The sequence below is a fragment of the Microcaecilia unicolor genome, chromosome 1, assembly GCF_901765095.1.
Source record: "Microcaecilia unicolor chromosome 1, aMicUni1.1, whole genome shotgun sequence".
NCBI classification, from domain to species: Eukaryota; Metazoa; Chordata; class Amphibia; order Gymnophiona; family Siphonopidae; genus Microcaecilia; species Microcaecilia unicolor.
The window spans coordinates 669645239-669666773 of NC_044031.1; the positions used below are offsets into that span (position 1 = coordinate 669645239).

The 21535-nt window shown below is 43.9% G+C and overlaps 1 protein-coding gene across 2 annotated transcripts in view; it reads left to right on the forward strand.

The window, feature by feature from the left end:
• ZNF592 (zinc finger protein 592) overlaps positions 1–21535 on the forward strand; it is a 345284-nt gene that overhangs the window by 26315 nt on the left and 297434 nt on the right. For both annotated transcript variants that reach the window (XM_030187212.1, XM_030187220.1), the window contains exons 2-3: positions 2977–3067; positions 7188–9544. In XM_030187212.1, coding sequence (XP_030043072.1) covers positions 2983–3067; positions 7188–9544 — 2442 coding nt within the window. In that variant the 5' untranslated portion in view covers positions 2977–2982. The remainder of the gene's footprint in view (positions 1–2976; positions 3068–7187; positions 9545–21535) is intronic.

Below are 21535 nucleotides of genomic sequence, written 5' to 3' on the forward strand. Positions count from 1 at the left end.
GCAGTGCAGCAACATGGACTTCTAAGCTCTCTTTTGCCCGACATTACAGGCTGGATGTGGCTGCTAGGAGAGATGTGCGTTTTGGAGCACAAGTGCTAGCGCGTGGTGTGACCTGTTCCCACCCTATCTAGGGATTGCTTTGTTACATCCCATACGTAATGGCTTCATCTGCTTGATGACAAGGAAGGGAAAATTAGGTTCTTACCTTGGTAATTTTCTTTCCTTTAGTCATAGCAGATGAAGCCATGAGCCCTCCCTGTATGATTGTCTGTATGCTGTGAATCTGTTTCAGGTTCTGTTCTTGTTTCCTGAAGTTCCTTCCTTGGGAGAAAGTTGGAAAACAATCTTCACGATTCATGTTCACTTATAGGAGGATGAGTCCATTCCCTCCAGTTTATGTTTTGGGAGGAATAGTTTATTCCCTCCAGGAGGTTGCGTGTATCCCCTCCAGTTATACAATAAGGAGGACGAGTTTATTCCCTCCACGAGGTTGCGTGTATCTCCTCCAGTTATACAATAAGGAGGACGAGTTTATTCCCTCCAGGAGGATGTGTTCATTCCCTCCTTTTGAGTTCATGCCCTTGTTAAGGGGCCATCATTCGCTGTGAGGAAAGTTCATGTTATTCCCATTGCAGTTTGCCATACTGGTTTGGAAGCTTCAAGTACTGAAGAGGCAGTGGAGCTGGCTGGCCATGAGGCACTGTGAAAAGTTGAGTGCTGTCTATCTCCCCCTGCTGATTGATGGACACAACCCATAAGTAATGGCTTCATCTGCTATGACTAAAGGAAAGAAAATTACCAAGGTAAGAACCTAATTTTCCCATCTGCTCCTTCTACGACGATAGAATCTACTTTAGTTGAGCACACTTCAGCATGCAGCAGTGAAGGGGCGTCCTTCAGTCCAGAGGTGAGAGCAGCTCCTGCGCATCCTTTAAGTGCAACCCACGATATTGGAGAGCAGTTGGCCGATGACGAGGGAACTTGATTGCCGCCTTTCCTGTTGGACGAGATCCCTGTGACGACATCCTCCTTCTTTGAAGGCATAAATAAATGTGGCTAAAGGTGAAGCCAGTTGATGTAGCGAACCAAGATTTTCAGAAAGCTTTTGACAAAGTTCCTCATAAGAGATTCCTGAGAAAATTAGAGTCAGGGGATAGGAGGCAATGTTTTGTTGTGGGATTAAGAATTGGTTATTGGACAGAAAACAGAGGGTAGGGTTAAATGGCCATTATTCTCAATGGAGGAAGGTGAATAGTGGAGTACCTCAGGGATCTATACAGGGACCGGTGTTGTTTAACATATTTATAAATGATCTGGAAAACGGAAACACGAGTGAGATGATTAAATTTGCAGATGACACAAAACTATTTAAATTTGGCAAAACACATGCAGGAAGACCGTAGGAAACTGGAAGACTGGACATCCAAATGACAGATGAAATTTAATGTGGACAAATGCAAAGTGATGCACTAATAATCTGAATCATAGTTACCTGATGCGGGGGTCCACCTTAGGAGTCGGCACTCAAGAAAAAAGATCTAGGTGTCATTTGGATGATTATCATGGAATTTCTCAAGCTTCATCGGAACAAGCTCCGAAGTTGAGTTGGAGGTGGTAGAGACTAATAAACAGGCTCTTCAGTAAGGAGGTGTGGCATTAAAGACCAAAATGTTTTGCACTGTAATGTAGAATATTTGGAGAACTAGCTTAGAAGAAATATTTTAAGATTTTTAAATTTTCCAAGATCCTCTTTCATTTCTGTTTTAGATATGGTACATAAATATTTGAAAGACTTATTAAATGTGCTGGTAGATTTGTTATCTCCATTGGTGAGATCACAATAACTTTCACTACCAGCTAAGACTAGATGAAATGTGTCTGCTCCCCCTGAGGAAGAACATCAATCATTGGGGTTAACAGCATTTTTAGAGCCATCATTGGAGGGGGTTATGCAAAGGACAACATTATTGATGACTTTTGTGTTTGATCCCAATTGAAATCTGTCTTACATTTATACTTCAGTCATTTGAATGATCTGCTTATGGGGGCTAAGATTCATATATTTCTTCATCTGTTGAATGCTACACAGAAGAGGAGGCAGGAATGTTTTGTTTTTTAAACCATGAGTCCTGTCTCTCATTGCTAACTTTTTGCTTAAATGTCCTTGTTTCTGTGTTGTACATTTGGAGTCTAATTCTTTCATGTTTTGTTTTTTTACCCCAAACAGCTGAGGACTTTCTAAGGACTAGAGAAAGTATTCCCCTTCTTAGCACATCCTCTCAGATTTAGGGAACACTGTGTGACTGGGTGCAGTTAACACCTTTGTATGTCTCTTAGCTTAGATTGTGAGCCCATTTGGGACAGAAGAGTACCTGCAAAAATAGCATTTGTAAACTGCTTTGTATCTACAGAAAGGCAGTTTATCAAGTGTGGAATAAACATATTACTTCTAATTATATGTGATTGGTTCTTCCAACTTTTTAGTGGACAAATTGTCTTAAGTTGATTTCCTGGGTTATTCCTTTTTTATTCTTTTTTCCTTAATCATTTGTTATGCGATTATTGAAATTTCAAATAAAAATAAAGTTTGAAAACATTACAAATAAAGAATATTGTGCAGAGAAATTATTATTATGCACAGAATTCTTTTAGTATTATGGTCATTTTATAAAGCCAGAGAAAGCAGACAGACCTCTCTTCTACCAAAGTGTGGTTAGTGTTCACTAAAAATAAACTCTGGTGTTTTAGCTGAAAGGTTACTGCAAATATAGAGAGTCATTAAAGACTCCCAAGTCATTGGAGTGATATCTAGTTAGTGATGGATGAGCAGGGAGATTTTGGGTGAGGCACTTATCACTTTTTTTTCCATTGCTTAAGAAGCTGTAGGTTCCTAGATAAGTTTGAAGTTCAAGTTATTGCTGCATATGAATTTATTTTAAAAGATGTGTGATTGATTATTATCTGTTTCTATTCTAGGTCTTAATGCTGCCTTTGGATTTTGGATCTGTTCCTCCTACTTCTGAGACTGAAACATCTTCAAAACATGTACTAGCAGTTGTGTCACAAGGTAAACATTGTGATTTAAAATAAAGGATAAGATTATTTGATAATTTTAGAATGTTGAACCTATAATGAGCGGAGGAGTGGCCTAGTGGTTAGGGTGGTGGACTTTGGTCCTGGGGAACTGAGTTCAATTCCCACTTCAGGCACAGGCAGCTCCTTGTGACTCACTTAACCCTCCATTGCCCCGTGTAAGCCGCATTGAGCCTGCCATGAGTGGGAAAGCGAGGGGTACAAATGTAATAAAAATAAAATATAATAGACCTTAAGTGGACTTTTTGGTATTTCAGATAATGATAAAAAAGGTGGGCAGTGAAATGGAGAAGAACCTGAGAGAGTGTATAAATATAAATCAGGAGACAGAAAACAACAAGGTAGAATGTCTGCCAAATCTAATGTGGAAGATATGAAACAAGGAAGCAGATCATATAAAAAGGCAGCCTTTAATAAAGTAAAATGCTCCCAGATTAACAATCATCTGTGCCTGACATGACCATGTTTTGCTAGTAGTAATGCTTTGTCAAGGGCAGAATAAACCAGCTGGTGTATACAGCACACTTCACCTAGTCTAGTCCAGGAAAGTGATTCGATATAGGTAATGATCCTGTACCTGAAGGCTTGTAGATCACTGTGATGCAGCCATTATTACTGGCGAAACATGGCCATGTCGGGCACAGATGATTGTTAACCTGCGAGCATTCTGCCTGTTTATAAAATCTGCCTCCTTGTTTCATATCTAAATATAAATCAGGGGTTTATAAACTTGACCAGCTTAGCTAACTTTTAAACTGCTTCCATGTCACCTCTTTTGGAAAACAATATATTCCAAAGTAAACTAGTAAGAAAATTATACAGTGATTTGTATGAACGCTTTTTGTTCTTAAATTTTATTTATTTTTTTTTGCAATTTTTGGACTAGTTCCATAAGTTTGTTAGGCTTTTATAACCCAGTTTATCCCCAAGATAGAGGTCATAGAGGTGACAAAAAGAGAACAATCAATAATACTAGATCGGGAGTGATACATAACAAACCATATAATAAACAAAGACAAAAATCCTATTGTAAAAGATATTTACAGAACAAATACGTTTTAATTTCCTAATGAAATAAAATGTAGGAAGTTTTGGTTTGTATTTCTTGTGATAAAGAATTCCATATCTCTGCTGATTGGTTAAAAAAAAAAGAGAATTATCATAGCAAATGATCAGCATTACAAGTAGGGCCAGAACTTAACAATCGCAAAGAAGAAAATAACATACATCTAAAGTTTTAACAAACAAACAGCAGATCGTAATCAATACACAAGCTTTCAAATGCAACCAATGAAGTTGCACCAATAAAGTGGATACGTAAGAAGTAGCAACATGATCATATTTTATCTTCCTGAAAATCAAGACTATGGTATGTATTGAATTTTGTTTGCTGATTTTAGTAAAATACCTGAGCAAAGAGAATTGCAAAAGTCCAGCTGCAAAAGAATCAACAGCTGGACAACCACAGAAAAATGATCATCATAAAAATATGAAAAAAATTAAGTTTAAAAAAGGTCAATTTTTTGGACACCACAGTCTCAATCAGCAATGGCTATATACAAACATCCATATACAAGAAACCCACAGACAAATGCAGCTACCTCCACAACTCCAGCTTCCACCCTTCACATACAAAAAGATCCATTATTTACAGCCAGGCCACACGATACCACCATATCTGCTCTGACCCAGGGGACAGAGGACAGACACCTTGAAATCCTGACAGAAAGGCTACAACCCCAAAATAATCTCCAAGAATATTGCCTCCTCCCTCAAAACACCCAGGGGAAATCTGCTATAGTACAAAGAAAAAAAAGCCACAGACAGAATCCCCCTTATAGTGACATACAACCCAGAGCTGGAAAAATTAAGAAAAATCATAAAAGATCTACAGCCTCTACTCCAGGAGGATGAATTACTGAAAGAGATATTGCCATCCCCACCAGTGCTGGCCTTCCAACAGCCACCCAACTTAAAACACAAGCTTATTAGAAGTAAGCTCCCAACACAGATTCAAAAACTATGCCAAAACATTTCACAGGACCCCATGGTCATTCACAAAGGAAAAATATTCAACATTAAGGAATCTTTCACGTGCTCATCTTCTAATGTGGTATATATCATTCAGTGTAAAAAATGCAATGAAGGCTGCTACATTGGAGAAACAAGTCAGATGCTAAAGAAGAGATTTAATTTACATAGATACCGTATGAAAAATGCTAGTACCAGTCAGGATGTCACCTCTGTGGGGCAGCACTTACAAACCAGAACACTGTACCAGTGATTTCATGGTAAGAATCCCGAAAGGGAACTTTAAAACAATACAAGAACGTAAGACCTTTGAAGTCAGAATGATTAAATATTTTGACACCCACCAGACAGGGCTTAACAAAGATCTGGGTTTTCTAGCCCATTATAAACCATAAAATTGTACTGCTTTGTCCCCTCCTATCTCCAATATTATCAGTGCTGAAAATCTTCATACTAAATTGGGAAAGTCACAGAAGCCCCAGGTCTCTTGCTGGTGGTCTTTGTCCAAATTTTGGATATAGGTTCAACTTCTTGACTTGATTTTGGTCAAGCAATTAACTAGTATCACTTCTCTTTTTTTTTTTTTTTTTTTTTTTAAACTATTTATTTATTTATTTATTTATTTATTTATTTATTTATTTGATTTTATATTTTACAAGCTTTAACTTGCAAAAAAAGGAAATACAGAAATAGAATGCATTCATCAATTATAAAATGAAAGATAATTATTGAAGATTATTAAACAACAAACTATGCCTTCCTTAGACCACAAAGAAAAGAGGGGGGTGCTTTACAGATAAGGAGATCCAAAAACAAGAAGAAAAAAGATAAAAAATAGGTATATGGTCTGTCCTTAATTTCCAACTTTCTTTACTTAATCATTTATCTCATTCCTTCGTTATATTGGAGAGCTTTTTCATATCTAGAAATGTACGAAGTTGTTCAGGTATAAAGAAAACATATCTATTTCCCAAGTATCTTACTAGACATTTACAGGGATAAGCTAGTAAAAATGTTGCTCCTATCGCCCTTGTCTCTTCTCTAAGAGCTAGAAACTGTTTTCGCCTATCTCGTGTAATCTTTGTAACATCTGGGAAAACCCAAATTCTCTGTCCACAGAAAGTTTTTGAGGAATTTTTAAAGTAAAGTTTTAATACTGAATTCAAGTCTTGTTCAAAAACGAATGAGAATTAATGTCCGTCTGGAGGTAACTTCTCTAATTGTGTGTGCATAATTGCCTTGAGGTTGTGTTAGTTGCTGCCATTCCCCCTGAAATTCACTGATCTGGGCACAAATTAAGGGGGCTGTTGTCAATGGATTCTGTGTTCTTTGACTGACTTTACAATTTTGTGACCAAGCTCTGCCCATGGCAACTCGAAGTGAGGGAGATATTGTCGTTTGAAGCTTAGAAGTTTTAAGGTATTACCACATTTCCTAAGGAACCTTGTGGTGACCCAGCAGTGCACAGTGAGCTGTGATAGCACACACTGCTTATCTTAGGTTAATGCTAAATGCCCAGGGTATACCATGTGCAACATACTGGTTGCAATTCAGTGCACCTCCATGTTTTGCAGCACATAAGCTCGCACACCACAGAGCATCTGTGAAATAGTTGTACAGGCAGAGAAGTAACTGAGTGCCATCTGATGCATACTGACAATCTATAGTCAAACTGGGTCTGCTGGAGTGAGCTAGATGGAGAGAGGGTTTGCTCTGTGTTGTTGCATGTCTGTGTCTGTATGGGGTATGTGTGAGAGTGAGTGTGTGACTGTGTTTAAGGGTGGGTGTGTGTATATGTGAGAGAGATTGACTTTGTACTGTTGCCTCTTTAGTATCTTGCTTTTGATAGGCCCTTTCATCTGTCCAATACAATTAAGTAAAAAAATACAGGAGTTCGGGATTTTAACCATCTGCAAACAAGAAAAGGTGGGAACTACTAATCTAGTGGCAAGAGATGTTCTTTATCTCCGTGTCAGTCCATGAAATTGATCAGTCTTTTTCCTAGAGTTGGTAACTTTTGTATATATTTTGTAACCTGTTTTTTTTGTTTTTTTCCTTTGTAGGTTTTATCAAATTTCCAAACATGGGTGACATGAAAACCCCAGATTTTGATGATCTTTTAGCAGCTTTTGACATTCCTGACACAACAAGCCTTGACGCCAAGGAGGCCATCCAGTCAACTAGTGATGAATCAGAAGGCCATCTTAAATCAACAGGAATGTGTATAGATGAAAACTTGCCCTTGTCTCATACTGTCCCTGCATCCGATGTTCCAGTTGTGAGTGTCATTGTAAAGAACACTAGTCGCCAGGAGTCCTTTGAGTCGGATAAAGAGGGCAATCACCTTGGTTCTGGCCTCCTGCAGAATGGATTCCGTGGTTCTGACATGCCATGTGATCCTCATAACATAGGACATAATTATGGAAAATTTGATTCTACTTTTATTAACGGAGATAGTTCAAGAAGCTATGTTGATAAAATAGAACCACACAAGACAGAACCCTTACCGACATTCAGTCAGTTCAGTCCAATTTCTAGTCCAGAACCAGATGACTCTGTGAAGGACAATGGTATTGCAAATAAGCAAAATAAAGCAGAAAGCCCATATTTTCCGCATCCTCCATTATATGTTCCTCCTGAGACTTGTTCCTTGGATACTTCCCAAAAGCCACTGGAACCAGAGTTGAGTATGTTTGATCAGTATTGTAAAAAAGAACAAAAGACTGATATTCAGAGCCCCCCAAAAAGCACTCTGGAAACAAAAACAGTGGAACAGGACAGAACAATGGATAAAATGGAGGAATTAAATAAAGATCCCATTAAAGCTAACAGCTTCCTTAACTCAGCATTACCTTTCAGTGATCTCCAGAACAACAGCACAGAGGAATCCAAAAGTGTTTTAGCAGATATGAATACCTCTTCCTCTGTTCCACCCCGCCAGCGCATAAAGCCATCCCATTCAAAGCTGTCATCTTGTGTGGCTGCATTGGTAGCTCTACAAGCCAAGAAAGTTGCTGACATTTCCAAGGAAGAACAACCAAGTATTGCAAAAGAAGTTCCTGTCCCTTTAAAAGAAGCAATAAAAGGAAGTCCTAAGATGCCCAAGTCACCAAAGAGTCCAAGGAGTCCTTTGGAGGTTGTAAAAAGGATAAACAAGCAGCCTGAGAGCCCCATGAGTATTTGTAGTGACACCAGTAGCAAAGGCTCTCCATCTGTAGGAGCTGGATCTCCTCCAGCCATACCAAAAGTTAGGATTAAAACCATCAAGACTTCCTCAGGTGAAATTAAAAGGACAGTGACTAGAATCCTGCCAGACATGGAAGCAGATGAGTTGGAGAAATCTCCTGAAGAATTCTGTGCTGATAACATTACCTATGAAGAGCCTGAAGAGAAACCTTTAACTCTTGGTTTAGAATCTACCACTGAGATTGAACAGACCAAGACTCCCACTAAAAGTTCAGCTCCCACTTCTGCCAGCTTAGTATCCAGCGTAGTCGATGTTAAAACAGAGAATATTGCAAACAAAAATATAAGTGTAGCTTCCTCTCCACTTCAGAACCCTGGGAGTGGCACTGTGAAAGTTAATGTGGCACAATTGCAGAACAAGAAGCAACAACAGCAGACTGTGTCCAAGTCAGTATCTAACCTAACTAATCATCTTCCCAAGGCTGTACACCTGGCAAACCTCAATCTTGTGCCTCATAGTGTTGCTGCTTCTGTAGCTGCCAAATCTTCTGTCCAAAGGCGCAACCAACCTCAGCCCACACAAATGTCTGTTCCCTTGGTGCATCAGGTAAAGAAAGTAGCACCAGTCATTGTTGAAGCATTTAATAAACTGCTAAATAGTGCTAATCCTGTGCCACGCTACAGGCCAGACCTTGACCCACCAGCAGAGAGCAATATACGTGTACCTTCATCTGGCTACTGTTGCCTAGAATGTGGAGATTCTTTTGCTTTGGAAAAGAGTCTTACACAGCATTACAACAGGCGAAGTGTCCACATTGAAGTACTGTGTACGCAGTGTTCCAAAGTGCTGCTCTTTTATAACAAATGTAGCTTGCTTGGACATGCCAGAGAACACAAGAGTAATGGTTTCATCATGCAGTGTTCTCAGCTGTTAATGAAACCCATCTCTGCAGACAAAATGTTTGCATCTTCTGCTTCAGCAACCTCATTGACGTTAGCAACTCATTCTTCAACTCTGACAGCTTCTTCACAGGTTTCTATATCACGAGCTTCCACTTCAATTTCAAGTGGGACTGGTAGCTCCAGCAATGTTCAGCCAGCCATGCCTCTATATGCTGAACCCTCAAGGTTAAGTCGCTATGGACCTAAGTGTCTTGAATGTAACAAGCAGGTGCAAGATTATTGCTCTCTAGCAGGACATTTTCAGAGGACAGTGGAAGAGAATGATGGATTGGTAAGGAACGTATTGTTGCACTCTTTATTGACTTTCTCAAATTGTTTTGCGCAATTTCTCCCTCATTGGTTTTATTCTTTCAGGTTGTAGTCAAACATATTCATTGACCTGTTTCAAGTGAAGGGAAAAGGATAGGCTGAGATGTACACACAACCAACAAATATCAGAGCAGGTCAAATCCACAAAAGCCCAAATTAGTTATTGATATGGGATAAGGATTAACAACATTTTTTACAAACAACCTAAATAAAACATTTAAACATATAAAACCCCAAAGTGGCTATGGTTTGCCTAAAAATTGGGCTGCATCAGGAGTAACACTCTGGAATTATAAGCACAATTGTGAAAATCTTAAGAACATAAAAATAGTCTTAATATAAACGAAAACTAGTTGTGTAAGTGATCAGCTAAGAATACAAAGTTATTAAAAAAAAAATATATATATATGTGTATATATATATATATATATATTCCTGACACTAAAAAAACGTGAGTGGCATATAGTTCACCAAACATAGACAGCAAAAACATAGCTGAATGAATGGAGTAAAGCACCTATCAAAGCAACAACGCAGTTAGAGTAAGTCTTCAAACTTGTCAGTCAATGGATTCTATTACACTAAAAAGAAGGTTTCAGAATAAAAAGATACTAAAAAATATAATTCGTATGAAAACCCTTCATGTTAAACCAATTAGATTACTTGCCAGGTTTGTTCTTGTGTGCAAGCAGACAGCACAGGATAATAAGGAAACAAACATGCTGAAAAACAGCAAGGTTTAGTACACTTACCATGGATCACATAATCAATTTCTCAGTGGTAAGCAAAAATTACATTACAACGTGTGGGAAATAGAAGCAAGATGTAAAATTGATCAAAAGCTTATCTGATTCATAAGCATTCCACTGTGCATTCCAGAAATGACTTTGTGTTTCAGTGACGTGTGTTTCAAAGCTGATCTGAGTAGCCAATATTGTAAAAATAGCAACAATTGTGTTACACGCATACGTAAAGTGCTTGAAAAATGAAGTATTGAAAAGCTAGGCATGAAAAATCATTTTAAACACTTATAAACTATTTAAAATAGTCTACTGATTATGTAAAAATATGATGTCATGCATGGTATGAAGTGACAACAAGAACATATAAATAAATAACAGATTTTTAAAGAAAACTGCATAGATGAACACTGGTTGCAAATCGATTATACATCATAAATAAAAACAGATCAAGATCTTGATTGAGTCCACCAGGTGCAATTGTGTTGAACCTAAAGATGAAGTGATGCTCAGTTTTCACCAGAGTTCTCTGTCGCCCGCCTCGCCAAGAGGGACATGGCATAGGTTTCAGGATTATCAATTTTTTTTGTTTTGTGTATGTGCTCTGGCAACAAAATGCAGTCAGAATTGGTTGGTTCTGTGAACCAGTGGCATGCACATGCCCTGCCTCCTCTTCCTGTTTGGGCATACTGTTAGACTGGAAACTGTTGCAGGGTACTGGGGTCTATGAGTGCATATACATGTATTCAGGGTCCTGTGATCACGGCTTCTACTGTTTTTGCCACTGATGCTATCTTCACCTTTGAATAAGTGTGTGTAAGGAGGGGATGGGGTTCTGCTATTTTGTTTTCATCATCTGGAGTCACCTTAATTTTTAAGTGTTAAATTGGGGTCAGAGTGGATAAATGTTTGGGAGACACTGCCCTAGTGACTGGTTCAGCACTTTATTGTTAGGTAGATACCTTCCAGTGAGGAGGGACTGTGTAAATGAGCTGTACGTTTTAATATGTTCAGGAGCATATTAAAACGCGGCCTCAACCCGTTCATCTGTGCAGATGATGTTACAATCTACATTCCCTTCAGACATACCTTGACAGAAATAACGAAATCAATGATGGCCTGAACATCATGAACTCTTGGGCGAACTCATTCCAATTGAAGCTGAATACTGAAAAAACACACTGCCTCATCCTCTCATCTCAACATAACGTACAAGCCCGCAACCATTAACACCTCAGGACACACCCTCCCTACCTCAGACCGCCTAAAACTACTCGGCGTCACAATCGACCGCAACCTTAATCTCGAGAGCCAAGTAAACACCGTTATAAAATGTTTTATTCAATGTGGAAACTCAAACGAATAAAACCTTTCTTCCCAAGAGAAACTTTTAGAAACCTAATACAATCAATGGTCCTAAGCCATGCAGATTACTGCAACAGAATCTATGCGGGATGTAATGAACAACTCATAAAAAAACTCCAGACCGCCCAAAACACAGCAACCAGACTGATTATAAGGTAAAACTCGATTCGAAAGTGCTAAACTCCATCGATAAAAGCTGCACTGGCTCCCAATTGAAGAACGGATCACCTTCAAAATCTGCAATTTGGTCCACAAAATTATCTACGGCGTAGTCCCGGGATACATGGCAGACCTCATTGATCTACCAACCAGAAACAGAATTGGATCATCACGATCATACCTAAACCTACATTACCCAAATTGCAAAGGACTTAAATACAAAACAACTTACGCATCCTGCTTCTTTTACATAAGCGCACAACTACTATGGAATGGACTCCCAAAAGCTGTGAAAACAATCTCGACCACCTAAACTTCAGGAAATCACTAAAAACCCACCTCTTCAAAAAGGCCTATCCCACCGACCCAACATAAATCCCCACACCCAGGAACACAGCATATCAAATGATCGTACTGGACAATTACAATCCTCATTCCTTTCGACTCTCATGATGCTTGTCTCATACCTACCTCATTGACCACAATATAACCTTGTATATGCTATCAGCCGAATTGACAAACGCCTTTACGGTACTATGCAAGCCACATTGAGCCTGCAAATAGGTGGGAAAATGTGGGGTACAAATGTAACAAATAAATATAGTGATGTGAAAAGTACTCCCTTCCACCTGAATTCCCCCTTTAATGCTTATATGTCACATGCAATGGTTTCTGATCTTTAGACAAAGGGAATCCGGGTAAACCCATAACGCTGCTTTAAAATAATTACCTCATTTATGTAAAGATCAACATTATCCACTACAAATATCACCTATGGGTAAAATAACTGCCCCCTAAACTTAATAAATGATTGCACCAACTTTTAGCAGCGATAATTGTAACCAAATTCTTTCTATAATTTGATATTAGTCTTTCACATCGCTGTTGAGGAATATTAGCCTACTCTTCTTGGCAGAATTGCTTTAATTCACAGACATTCTTAGGTTTTCGTGCATGAACTGCTCATTTCAAGGTCATAAGAACATCCATACTGGGTCAGACCAATGGTCTATCCAACCCAGTATCCTGCTTCCAGCAGTGGCCAAACCAGGTCACAAGTACCTGGCAGAAACACAATTAGTAGCACCATTCCACTCTACCAATCCCAGGGCAAGCAGTGGCTTCCCCCATGTCCATCTCAATAGCAGGCTATGGACATTTCCTCCAGGAACTTGCCCAAACCTTTTTTAAATCCAGGTACACTAACCGCCGTTACCGCATCTTCCGGCAACGCTGGAGCTTAACTATTAGTTAAGTGAAGAAATATTTCCTCCTATTTGTTTGAAAAGTATTTCCGTGCAGTTTCCATTGAATGCCCCCTGGTCTTTGTACTTTTTGAATGAGAGAAAAACCGTTTCACCTCCACCCGTTCCACTCCACTCATGATTTTGTAGACCTCAATCATATCCCCTCTCAGCCATCTCTTTTCCAAGCTGAAGAGCTCTAACCTCTTTATCCTTTCCTCATATGAGAGCAGTTCCATCCCCTCTATCATTTTGGTCACTCTTCTTTGAACCTTTTCTAATTTTGCTATATCTTTTTTTGAGATATGGTGAGTAGAATTGAACACAGTACTCAAGGTGAGGTTGTACCATGGAGCAATACAGAGGCGTTATAATATTTTTGGTCTTATTTTACATCCCTCTCCTAAGAATTCCTAGCATCCTGTTTGCTTCTTTGGACACCACTGCATTCTGGGCAGAAGATTTCAATGTATTGTCTACATTGACACCTAGATCTTTTTCTTGAATGCTGAGTCCTAAAGTGGACCCTAGCATTAGATAACTATGATTCGGATTATTTTTCCCAACGTGCATCACTTTGCATTTGTCTTCATTAAATTTCATCTGCCATTTGGATGCCCAGTCTTCCAGTTTCCTAAGGTCTTCCTGGAGTTGTCCTCCGAAGAACCGTGGAGATTGGAGTGTTTTCCTACCCTCATTACTCAGAACGAGGGGGCGCTTCTGCATCCCAACCTCCAGTCCCTGGCTCTCACGGCCTGGATGTTGAGAGCGTAGACTTTGCCTCCTTGGGTCTTTCTGAGGGTGTCTCCCGAGTCTGTCTTGCTTCCAGAAAAGATTCCACGAAGAGATGTTATTCTTTCAAATGGAAGAGGTTTGCCATCTGGTGTGACAGCAAGGCCCTAGATCCTCGTTCTTGTCCTACACAGACCCTGCTTGAATACCTTCTGCACTTGTCCGAGTCTGGTCTTAAGACCAATTCCGTAAGGGTTCACCTTAGTGCAATCAGTGCTTATCATTACCGTGTAGAGGGTAAGCCTATCTCTGGACAGCCTTTAGTTGTTCGTTTCATGAGAGGTTTGCTTTTGTCAAAGCCCCCTATCAAACCTCCACCGGTGTCATGGGATCTCAGTGTCGTTCTCACCCAGCTGATGAAACCTCCTTTTCAGCCACTGAATTCCTGTCATCTGAAGTACTTGACCTGGAAGGTCATTTTCTTGGTGGCAGTTACTTCAGCTCGTAGGGTCAGTGAGCTTCAAGCCTTGGTAGCTCATGCTCCATATACTAAATTTCATCATAACAGAGTAGTCGTCCGCACTCACCCTAAGTTCCTGCCAAAGGTGGTGTCGGAGTTCCATCTGAACCAATCAGTTGTCTTGCCAACATTTTTTCCCCGTCCTCATACTCGCCCTGCTGAACGTCAGTTGCACACGTTGGACTGCAAGTGAGCATTGGCCTTGTGGAGCGGACTAGCCCATTCAGACAGTCCGCCCAGATGTTTGTTTCTTTCGATCCCAACAGAAGGAGAGTTGCTGTCGGCAAACGCACCATTTCTAATTGGCTAGCAGATTGCATTTCCTTCACTTACGCCCAAGCTGGGCTGGCTCTTGAGGGTCATGTCACGGCTCCCAGTGTTAGAGGCATGGCAGCGTCAGTGGCCCACTTGAAGTCAGCCACTATTGAAGAGATTTGCAAGGCTGCGGCATGGTCTTCAGTCCACACATTCACATCTCATTACGCCTTCAGCAGGATACCCGACGCGACAGTCGGTGCTGCAGAATCTGTTTGGGGTTTAGAATCCAACTCCACCCCCCTAGGCCCATTTTTATTCTGTTCCAGGCTGCACTGTGTTGTTCTATTTTTAGGTCAATCTCAGTTATGTCCTCGCCGTTGCGAGGCCCAATTGACCAATGTTGTTGTTTTGAGTGAGCCTGGGGGCTAGGGATACCCCATCAGTGAGAACAAGAAGCCTGCTTGTCCTCGGAGAAAGTGAAGTTACTTACCTGTAGCAGGTATTCTCCGAGGACAGCAGGCTGATTGTTCTCACCAACCCACCCACCTCCCCTTTGGTGTTGTGTCTTCCCTTGTCTTTGCTTTCTACTTGACTGAGGGGCACGCTCGTGCTGCGGGCGGGAAGATGGTTGCGCATGCGCTGTGCACGCACGTGCGCGCGAGGGCTATCAAGCTTTGTTGCTAGGAAGATTTCCGTTCCTGGGGCTGCCGACGGACGTCAACCCATCAGTGAGAAAATCAGCCTGCTGTCCTCGGAGAATACTTGCTACAGGTAGGTAACTTCGCTTTATAGTGGGTGGAAGTAAGCATTCAAAAGCCTAACTTTAGGCGTGAGTATTTACACCATGTGAAAGGCTGGTGTAAATGCTGATGCCTAAAGTTGGCAGTTGCACATGTAGTGATAGTATTCTGTAACTTGAGCACACAATTGTAAGACACGCCTCTGATGCGCCCATAAGTATGCTCGGTGGTGTGCTGGTAAATTTTTAACAGACTCTCTCCCCGGGTATAGCCAGCCTTGCAATTTTTGGGGGGGAGGGAGCGCAGAGATGGACTAGGGGCCCCAGTCCACCTCTGCTCCCCCCCCCCCCCCCAATTGCATAGTTGGCTATACCCAGGGAGAGAGCTTTGGGGGGGGGGGGGGGGGGGGGGGCAATGCATTTCTCTCTCCAGAAAAAAAAAGATTTTAAATTCTCCCAGGTTCCATTCTAATTCATGTTTAATGTGGGATAAAATGCCATAAATAAGTAAATAAATAGAAATTCTGAATGTTGATCACCTGATTCTCATAACATGTCTGTTTTAGAAGCCCTTTACCAGAAGAAAAAAAATATCTCTGCAAAAATATAACAGGGTTAGGGTGTCCCTATAACCAGCTCCTCCAAATGAACACACCAATTATGATTATAACAAATTATTCCTTGTCATCAAGCAGATGAAGCCATTATGTATGGGTTATGTCCATCAACCAGTAGGGGAGATAGAGAGCACTCAAACTTCACAGTGCCCTCTTGGCCAGCTAGCTCCACTGCCTCTTCAGTATCTCTATCTCCTTAGCAGGGTGGCTGCAGCTTGTTCGAGCTCCAGAAAAATCTGCCGGGGAGGTGGTTCCTGGCTTGCCAGTTGGTTAACCGGGGTGTTGGAGGCTATAGCAGCTTCACTTTAAAGGCACATAGGTTAGCCCTTTCCCTGCCTTACCCATACCTCTGTGGATGTGGACATATTGCCTTGCTTTCCCTGTCCTTACCCAACAACAGTGGATGCAGGCATATAGGTTCGCCCTTTCCCTGCCTTTCCCACTCATCTGAGCCTCCGGAGTCTCAATACCTCTGCTTTCCTCACAGCTTTAAAAAAAAAAAAAAAAAAAAAAGTCGCGTTGCGTTTTTAAACGCAGAGACGCTGGAACAGAGGTTTTTGACCTGATTTTCAGCAGGATCGTAGTTGTACACTAGATCCTTTGAGGTAAGAGTGTGTTCCAACTCCTCCGGGGTGGGCCCGCGATCGGGGCGATTTTGGCGCGAAACCGCCATTTTGGATTTTGCCACCGTTTTTCGGCGATGGCTGCGGACAATGTAAAGTGCTGTTCCACTTGTGGCAAGCGCAAATCAGCAGCAGGGCTCTGTAAATCGTGCTGTATTGGCGTAGGAGCCGGCCCAAGCATGGCGAGCGATGTTTCTTCCCGCTCTGAGCTGGCAGCGGGCACCATTTTGCTTACCACCGCATGGCGCGGCCTCCGTGACACGGAGAGACCTGAGCCGGTGGGCACCCTCGAGATGAGGTTATTTCAGGAGTGGCTAGCACCGGACAGGATTTGGGTGCCCAGGGTGAGATTTTCTCCCCGGATTTTGTGCTTTTGCTGCATAAAGCATACATGATAAAAGAGCCCTTTCTCAAGGGTCGCCTGAGGCTCCTCTGATTGCCCCCCCCCCCCCCCCCGATGGGTTCTGGCCTGGGACTGCCCAGTGAGGCTTTTTTCCCGGATGCTTGGCCTAAAGATAAGCGCAGAAGGGTTAATTCCCCTTCGGATTGTGGTGCACCTTCCCCCCCCCCCCCCCCCCCCCCGTGGTCGGGGTGTGAGGATTCGGAGAACTCTGACAGACGTTCTTGGTCTGAGGAACCAGAGTCAGGTGCGGATTTATCACAGGATCTGGATGATCCCTCCGCGGTGAGGATTTTCCACCGTGATGAGCTGCCAGCGCTTATTTCAGATACCCTGCAGGCCCTCTCGATTGAAGATCCTGACAGTGGCATGGCCTCCTCGGGTAATCCCAGGATGGCTAGTACCAAGAAAGCTGCTCGGGCCTTCCCTTTGCATGACTCCATCCTAGAGCTTGTTTCGGCTCAGTGGGCTGACCCCGAGGGACCTTTGAGAGTTTCCAGGGCTATGGGGCAGTTATACCCTCTGCGTGAGGGACATATGGCTCGGTTTCAAATGCCTACAGTGGATGCCCTAGTCACTGCGGTGACAAAGAGAACTACCCTCCCTGTTGAAGGAGGTGTTGCCCTGCAGGATGCTCAAGACCGTAGGCTGGAAACAGCGTTGAAACGGTCCTTTGAAATTGCAGGTCTCACTGTTCGGGCGTCTGCATGCAGCTGTTATGCTGTGAGAGCCTGCCTAGCTTGGCTGTAACAGGCAGTGGCTCAGCCCGGAGATGGAGCGGAGCCCTTCTTGGATGTGGCTCCGCGGATGGAGGTGGCCTTGTCCTTTCTGGCTGATGCCCTTTATGACCTTGTCAGAGCTTCGGCTAAACAAATGGCAGTAGCAGTGGCGGCTCGCCGTCGTCTGTGGCTACGACACTGGGCAGCGGACATGGCCTCTAAGCAAAGGTTGGTGAAGTTGCCTTTTCAAGGACTTCTCCTATTTGGTGAGGAGTTAGAGAAAATTGTGAAAGGCCTGGGTGATCCAAAACCCCAGCGCTTGCCCGAAGATAGGCAGAGGCCTTCCTCTAAGGGCCAGGCGGTCCACTCCTCGTACAGACCTCGCTTTCCGTGAAGCTAGAAGGTACCCGCCCGGGGCGTTCTGCTGGGTTCACTTCACGTGCCCGTGGTCAGCAGAGGAACTCCTTTCGCTCGGACAAGCGTTCCGCAGCCGGTGGCTCAAGACCAGGAGATCAGGGGCGACCCTCTCAATGATGGTGCGCCGGCCCTCTCCTCGATGCCTGTCATCGGAGGACGGCTTTCCCTCTTTGTTGAGGAGTGGGCCAAGATTTCCTCAGATCAGTGGGTTCTGGACCTGATCAGAGATGGATACAGAATAGAATTCAACGCCCCAGTAAGAGACGTGTTTGTGGAGTCCCGATGCGGTTCTGCCGTCAAACGGGCGGCGGTGGAGGAGACTTTACAAGGTCTGATTCAGGTAGGGGCAGTGACCCCGGTGCCTCCCGCCGAGCAAGGCTGCGGCCGATACTCCATCTACTTTGTGGTGCCGCGCAAAGGTGGGTCCTTTCGCCCTATTCTGGACTTAAAAGAATTAAACAAGTCCCTGAGAGTGCGGCATTTCCACATGGAATCCCTGCGCTCCGTCATTGCGGCGGTTCAGCCAGGAGAGTTTCTCACGTCACTAGACCTGAAAGAAGCTTACTTGCACATACCGATTTGGCCCCCGCACCAGAAGTTTCTGAGGTTTGCGGTGTTGGGAAAACATTTCCAGTTCAGGGCCTTGCCTTTTGGCCTCGCCACAGCTCCCCGAACCTTTTCGAAGGTAATGGTGTTAGTAGCTGCTTTTCTCAGGCGAGAAGGTATCAGGGTTCACCCGTACCTAGACGACTGGCTCATCAGAGCAGACTCTGCAACAGAGAGCTTACAAGCTACAGCCAGAGTGGTCTCAGTACTGCAATCTCTAGGCTGGGTCGTCAATATGGCCAAAAGTCACCTGTCCCTTCACAATCTCTAGAGTTTTTTGGGGCCAGGTTCGACACAGTCTCGGGCTATGTGTTCCTACCCGAGCCAAGGCGGTGCAAGCTTCAGAATCAGGTCCGTCTGCTCCTGAGGATGCCCCGCCCGCGAGCTTGGGACATTGTCCATCTGCTGGGATCAATGACAGCCACGATGGAAGTGGTACCCTGGGCGAGAGCGCACCTGAGACCTCTACAGTATTCCCTACTCCGGAGATGGTCTCCTATTTCTCAGGATTACCAATGCAGACTTACTTGGCTCCCTGCGGCCCGTCTCAGCATGGAGTGGTGGCTCTCGGACGAGGAATGCCGCTGACGCTCCCCGTTTGGTGCCTAGTGGTAACAGATGCCAGCCTAAAGGGCTGGGGCGCACATTGCAAGGGGAAGCATGCCCAGGGTCTATGGACACCCGAGGAGTCGGAGTGGTCCATCAACCGCCTAGGAGTTGAAAGCGGTGTTTCAGGCGCTTCTGGTCTTTCAAGTGACCCTGGAAGGATTGGCTGTCAGAGTGATGTCGGAACAAGGCGGAACAAGGTGCAGAGCACTAGCCGCGCAGGCCGAACTGATTTGCCACTGGGCCGAGCTGCATCTTCAGTGTCTGTCGGCAGCTCATATTGCAGGTCAGAGCAATGTGCAGGCCGATTATCTGAGCAGGCATCAGATCGATCCAGCAGAATGGAATCTGGCAGACGAAGTATTCCTGCAGATCTGTGCCAAATGGGGCAAGCCCGTGATGGATCTAATGGCGACAAGTGCCAATACCAAAGTCCCGTGCTTCTTCAGCAGACGGAGAGATCCTCGCTCGGCAGGGTTGGATGCCTTGGCTCAACCCTGGCCTCCGGGTCTACTTTATGTGTTTCCCCCATGGCCCTTGATAGGGCGCCTGCTGTTGCGGATTCGGCTGCACCCAGGAGAAGTGATCCTCATCGCCCCGGATTGGCCAAGGAGACCTTGGTATGCAGACCTCCGACAGATGCTCCTGGAGGCTCCTCTGCCGTTACCTCTGGTACCGAACCTGTTGACTCAGGGACCGGTAGCCATGGAGGACGCCTGCCGCTTTGGTCTTAACGGCATGGCTATTGAGAGGGCGCAATTGAGGGATAAAGGTTATTCCAATAAAGTTATTTCCACTCTCCTGCAAGCCCGCAAGCGGTCCACTTCCGTGGCTTATGCCAGGATTTGGTGCCTGTTTGAGTCTTGGTGTGCTTCCAGAGCCATTGTTCCAATGCGGGCTCCTGTCTTGCCGATTCTGGACTTTTTGCAGGAAGGTGTACAAAAAGGCTTGGCCTATAATTCCCTGCGGGTGCAGGTGGCAGCGTTGGCCTCCCTTCGTGGTAAGGTGGAAGGCGTGTCTTTGGCTGCTCACCCAGATGTGGCACGGTTTCTTAGAGGGGTGCTTCGGCTCCGACCTCCAGTGCGAGCACCCTGTCCAGTTTGGAACCTGGGTCTAGTTTTGAAAACCCTGCAGGCATCTCCTTTTTAGCCGCTTCGGCGAGCATCGGAGAAAGACGACACTGAAGGCCGTTTTTCTGGTGGCCATTACCTCGGCGAGACGGGTGTCAGAGCTCCAGGCGCTGTCCTGTAGAGACCCATTTCTGCAATTTTCAGAGTCCGGAGTCACGGTTCGGACCGTGCCTTCCTTTATGCCTAAGGTGGTTTCAGCCTTTCACTTAAACCAGCCTATTTTCTTGCCCTCTTTTTCAGAGGAAGAGTTTCCAGAATCTTTTGGGCAGCTGCACCTTTTGGATGTGCGCAGGACTCTGCTGCAGTATCTGCGAGTTACTAACTCTTTCAGGACTTCTGATCATCTGTTTGTTTTGCTATCCGGTTCTCGCAGAGGGTCTCCAGCGTCTAAAGCCACTATTGCCCGCTGGCTCAAAGAAACGATCTTTTCAGCTTATCTGCTGGCCGGCAGGGTTCCGCCTGTAGCCTTTAAGGCACATTCTACTAGAGCGATTTCTTCCTCTTGGGCTGAAACTGGAGCACTCTCTCTTCAAGAGATATGCAGTGCAGCAACATGGGCTTCTAAGCTTTCCTTTGCCCGACATTACAGGCTGGATGTGGCTGCCAGGAGGGATGCGCGTTTTGGTGCACAAGTGCTAGCGCGTGGTGTGGCTTGTTCCCACCCTATCTAGGGATTGCTTTGTTACATCCCATACATAATGGCTTCATCTGCTTGATGACAAGGAAGGGAAAATTAGGTTCTTACCTTGGTAATTTTCTTTCCTTTAGTCATAGCAGATGAAGCCATGAGCCCTCCCTGTATGATTGTCTGTATGCTGTGAATCTGTTTTTCAGGTTCTGTTCTAATTTCCTGAAGTTCCTTCCTTGGGAGAAAGTTGGAAAACAATCTTCAGGATTCATGTTCAGTTTAAATTTAGGAGGATGTGTTCATTCCCTCCAGCATGTTTTTTTTGGAGAATGTGTTGATTCTCTCCAGGAGGCGCGCGTGTTCCCCTCCAGTTCTATAAATAGGAGGATGAGTTCATTCCCTCCAGTGTGTTGGGAGGATGTGTGATTCCCTCCAGGAGGCGCGTGTGTT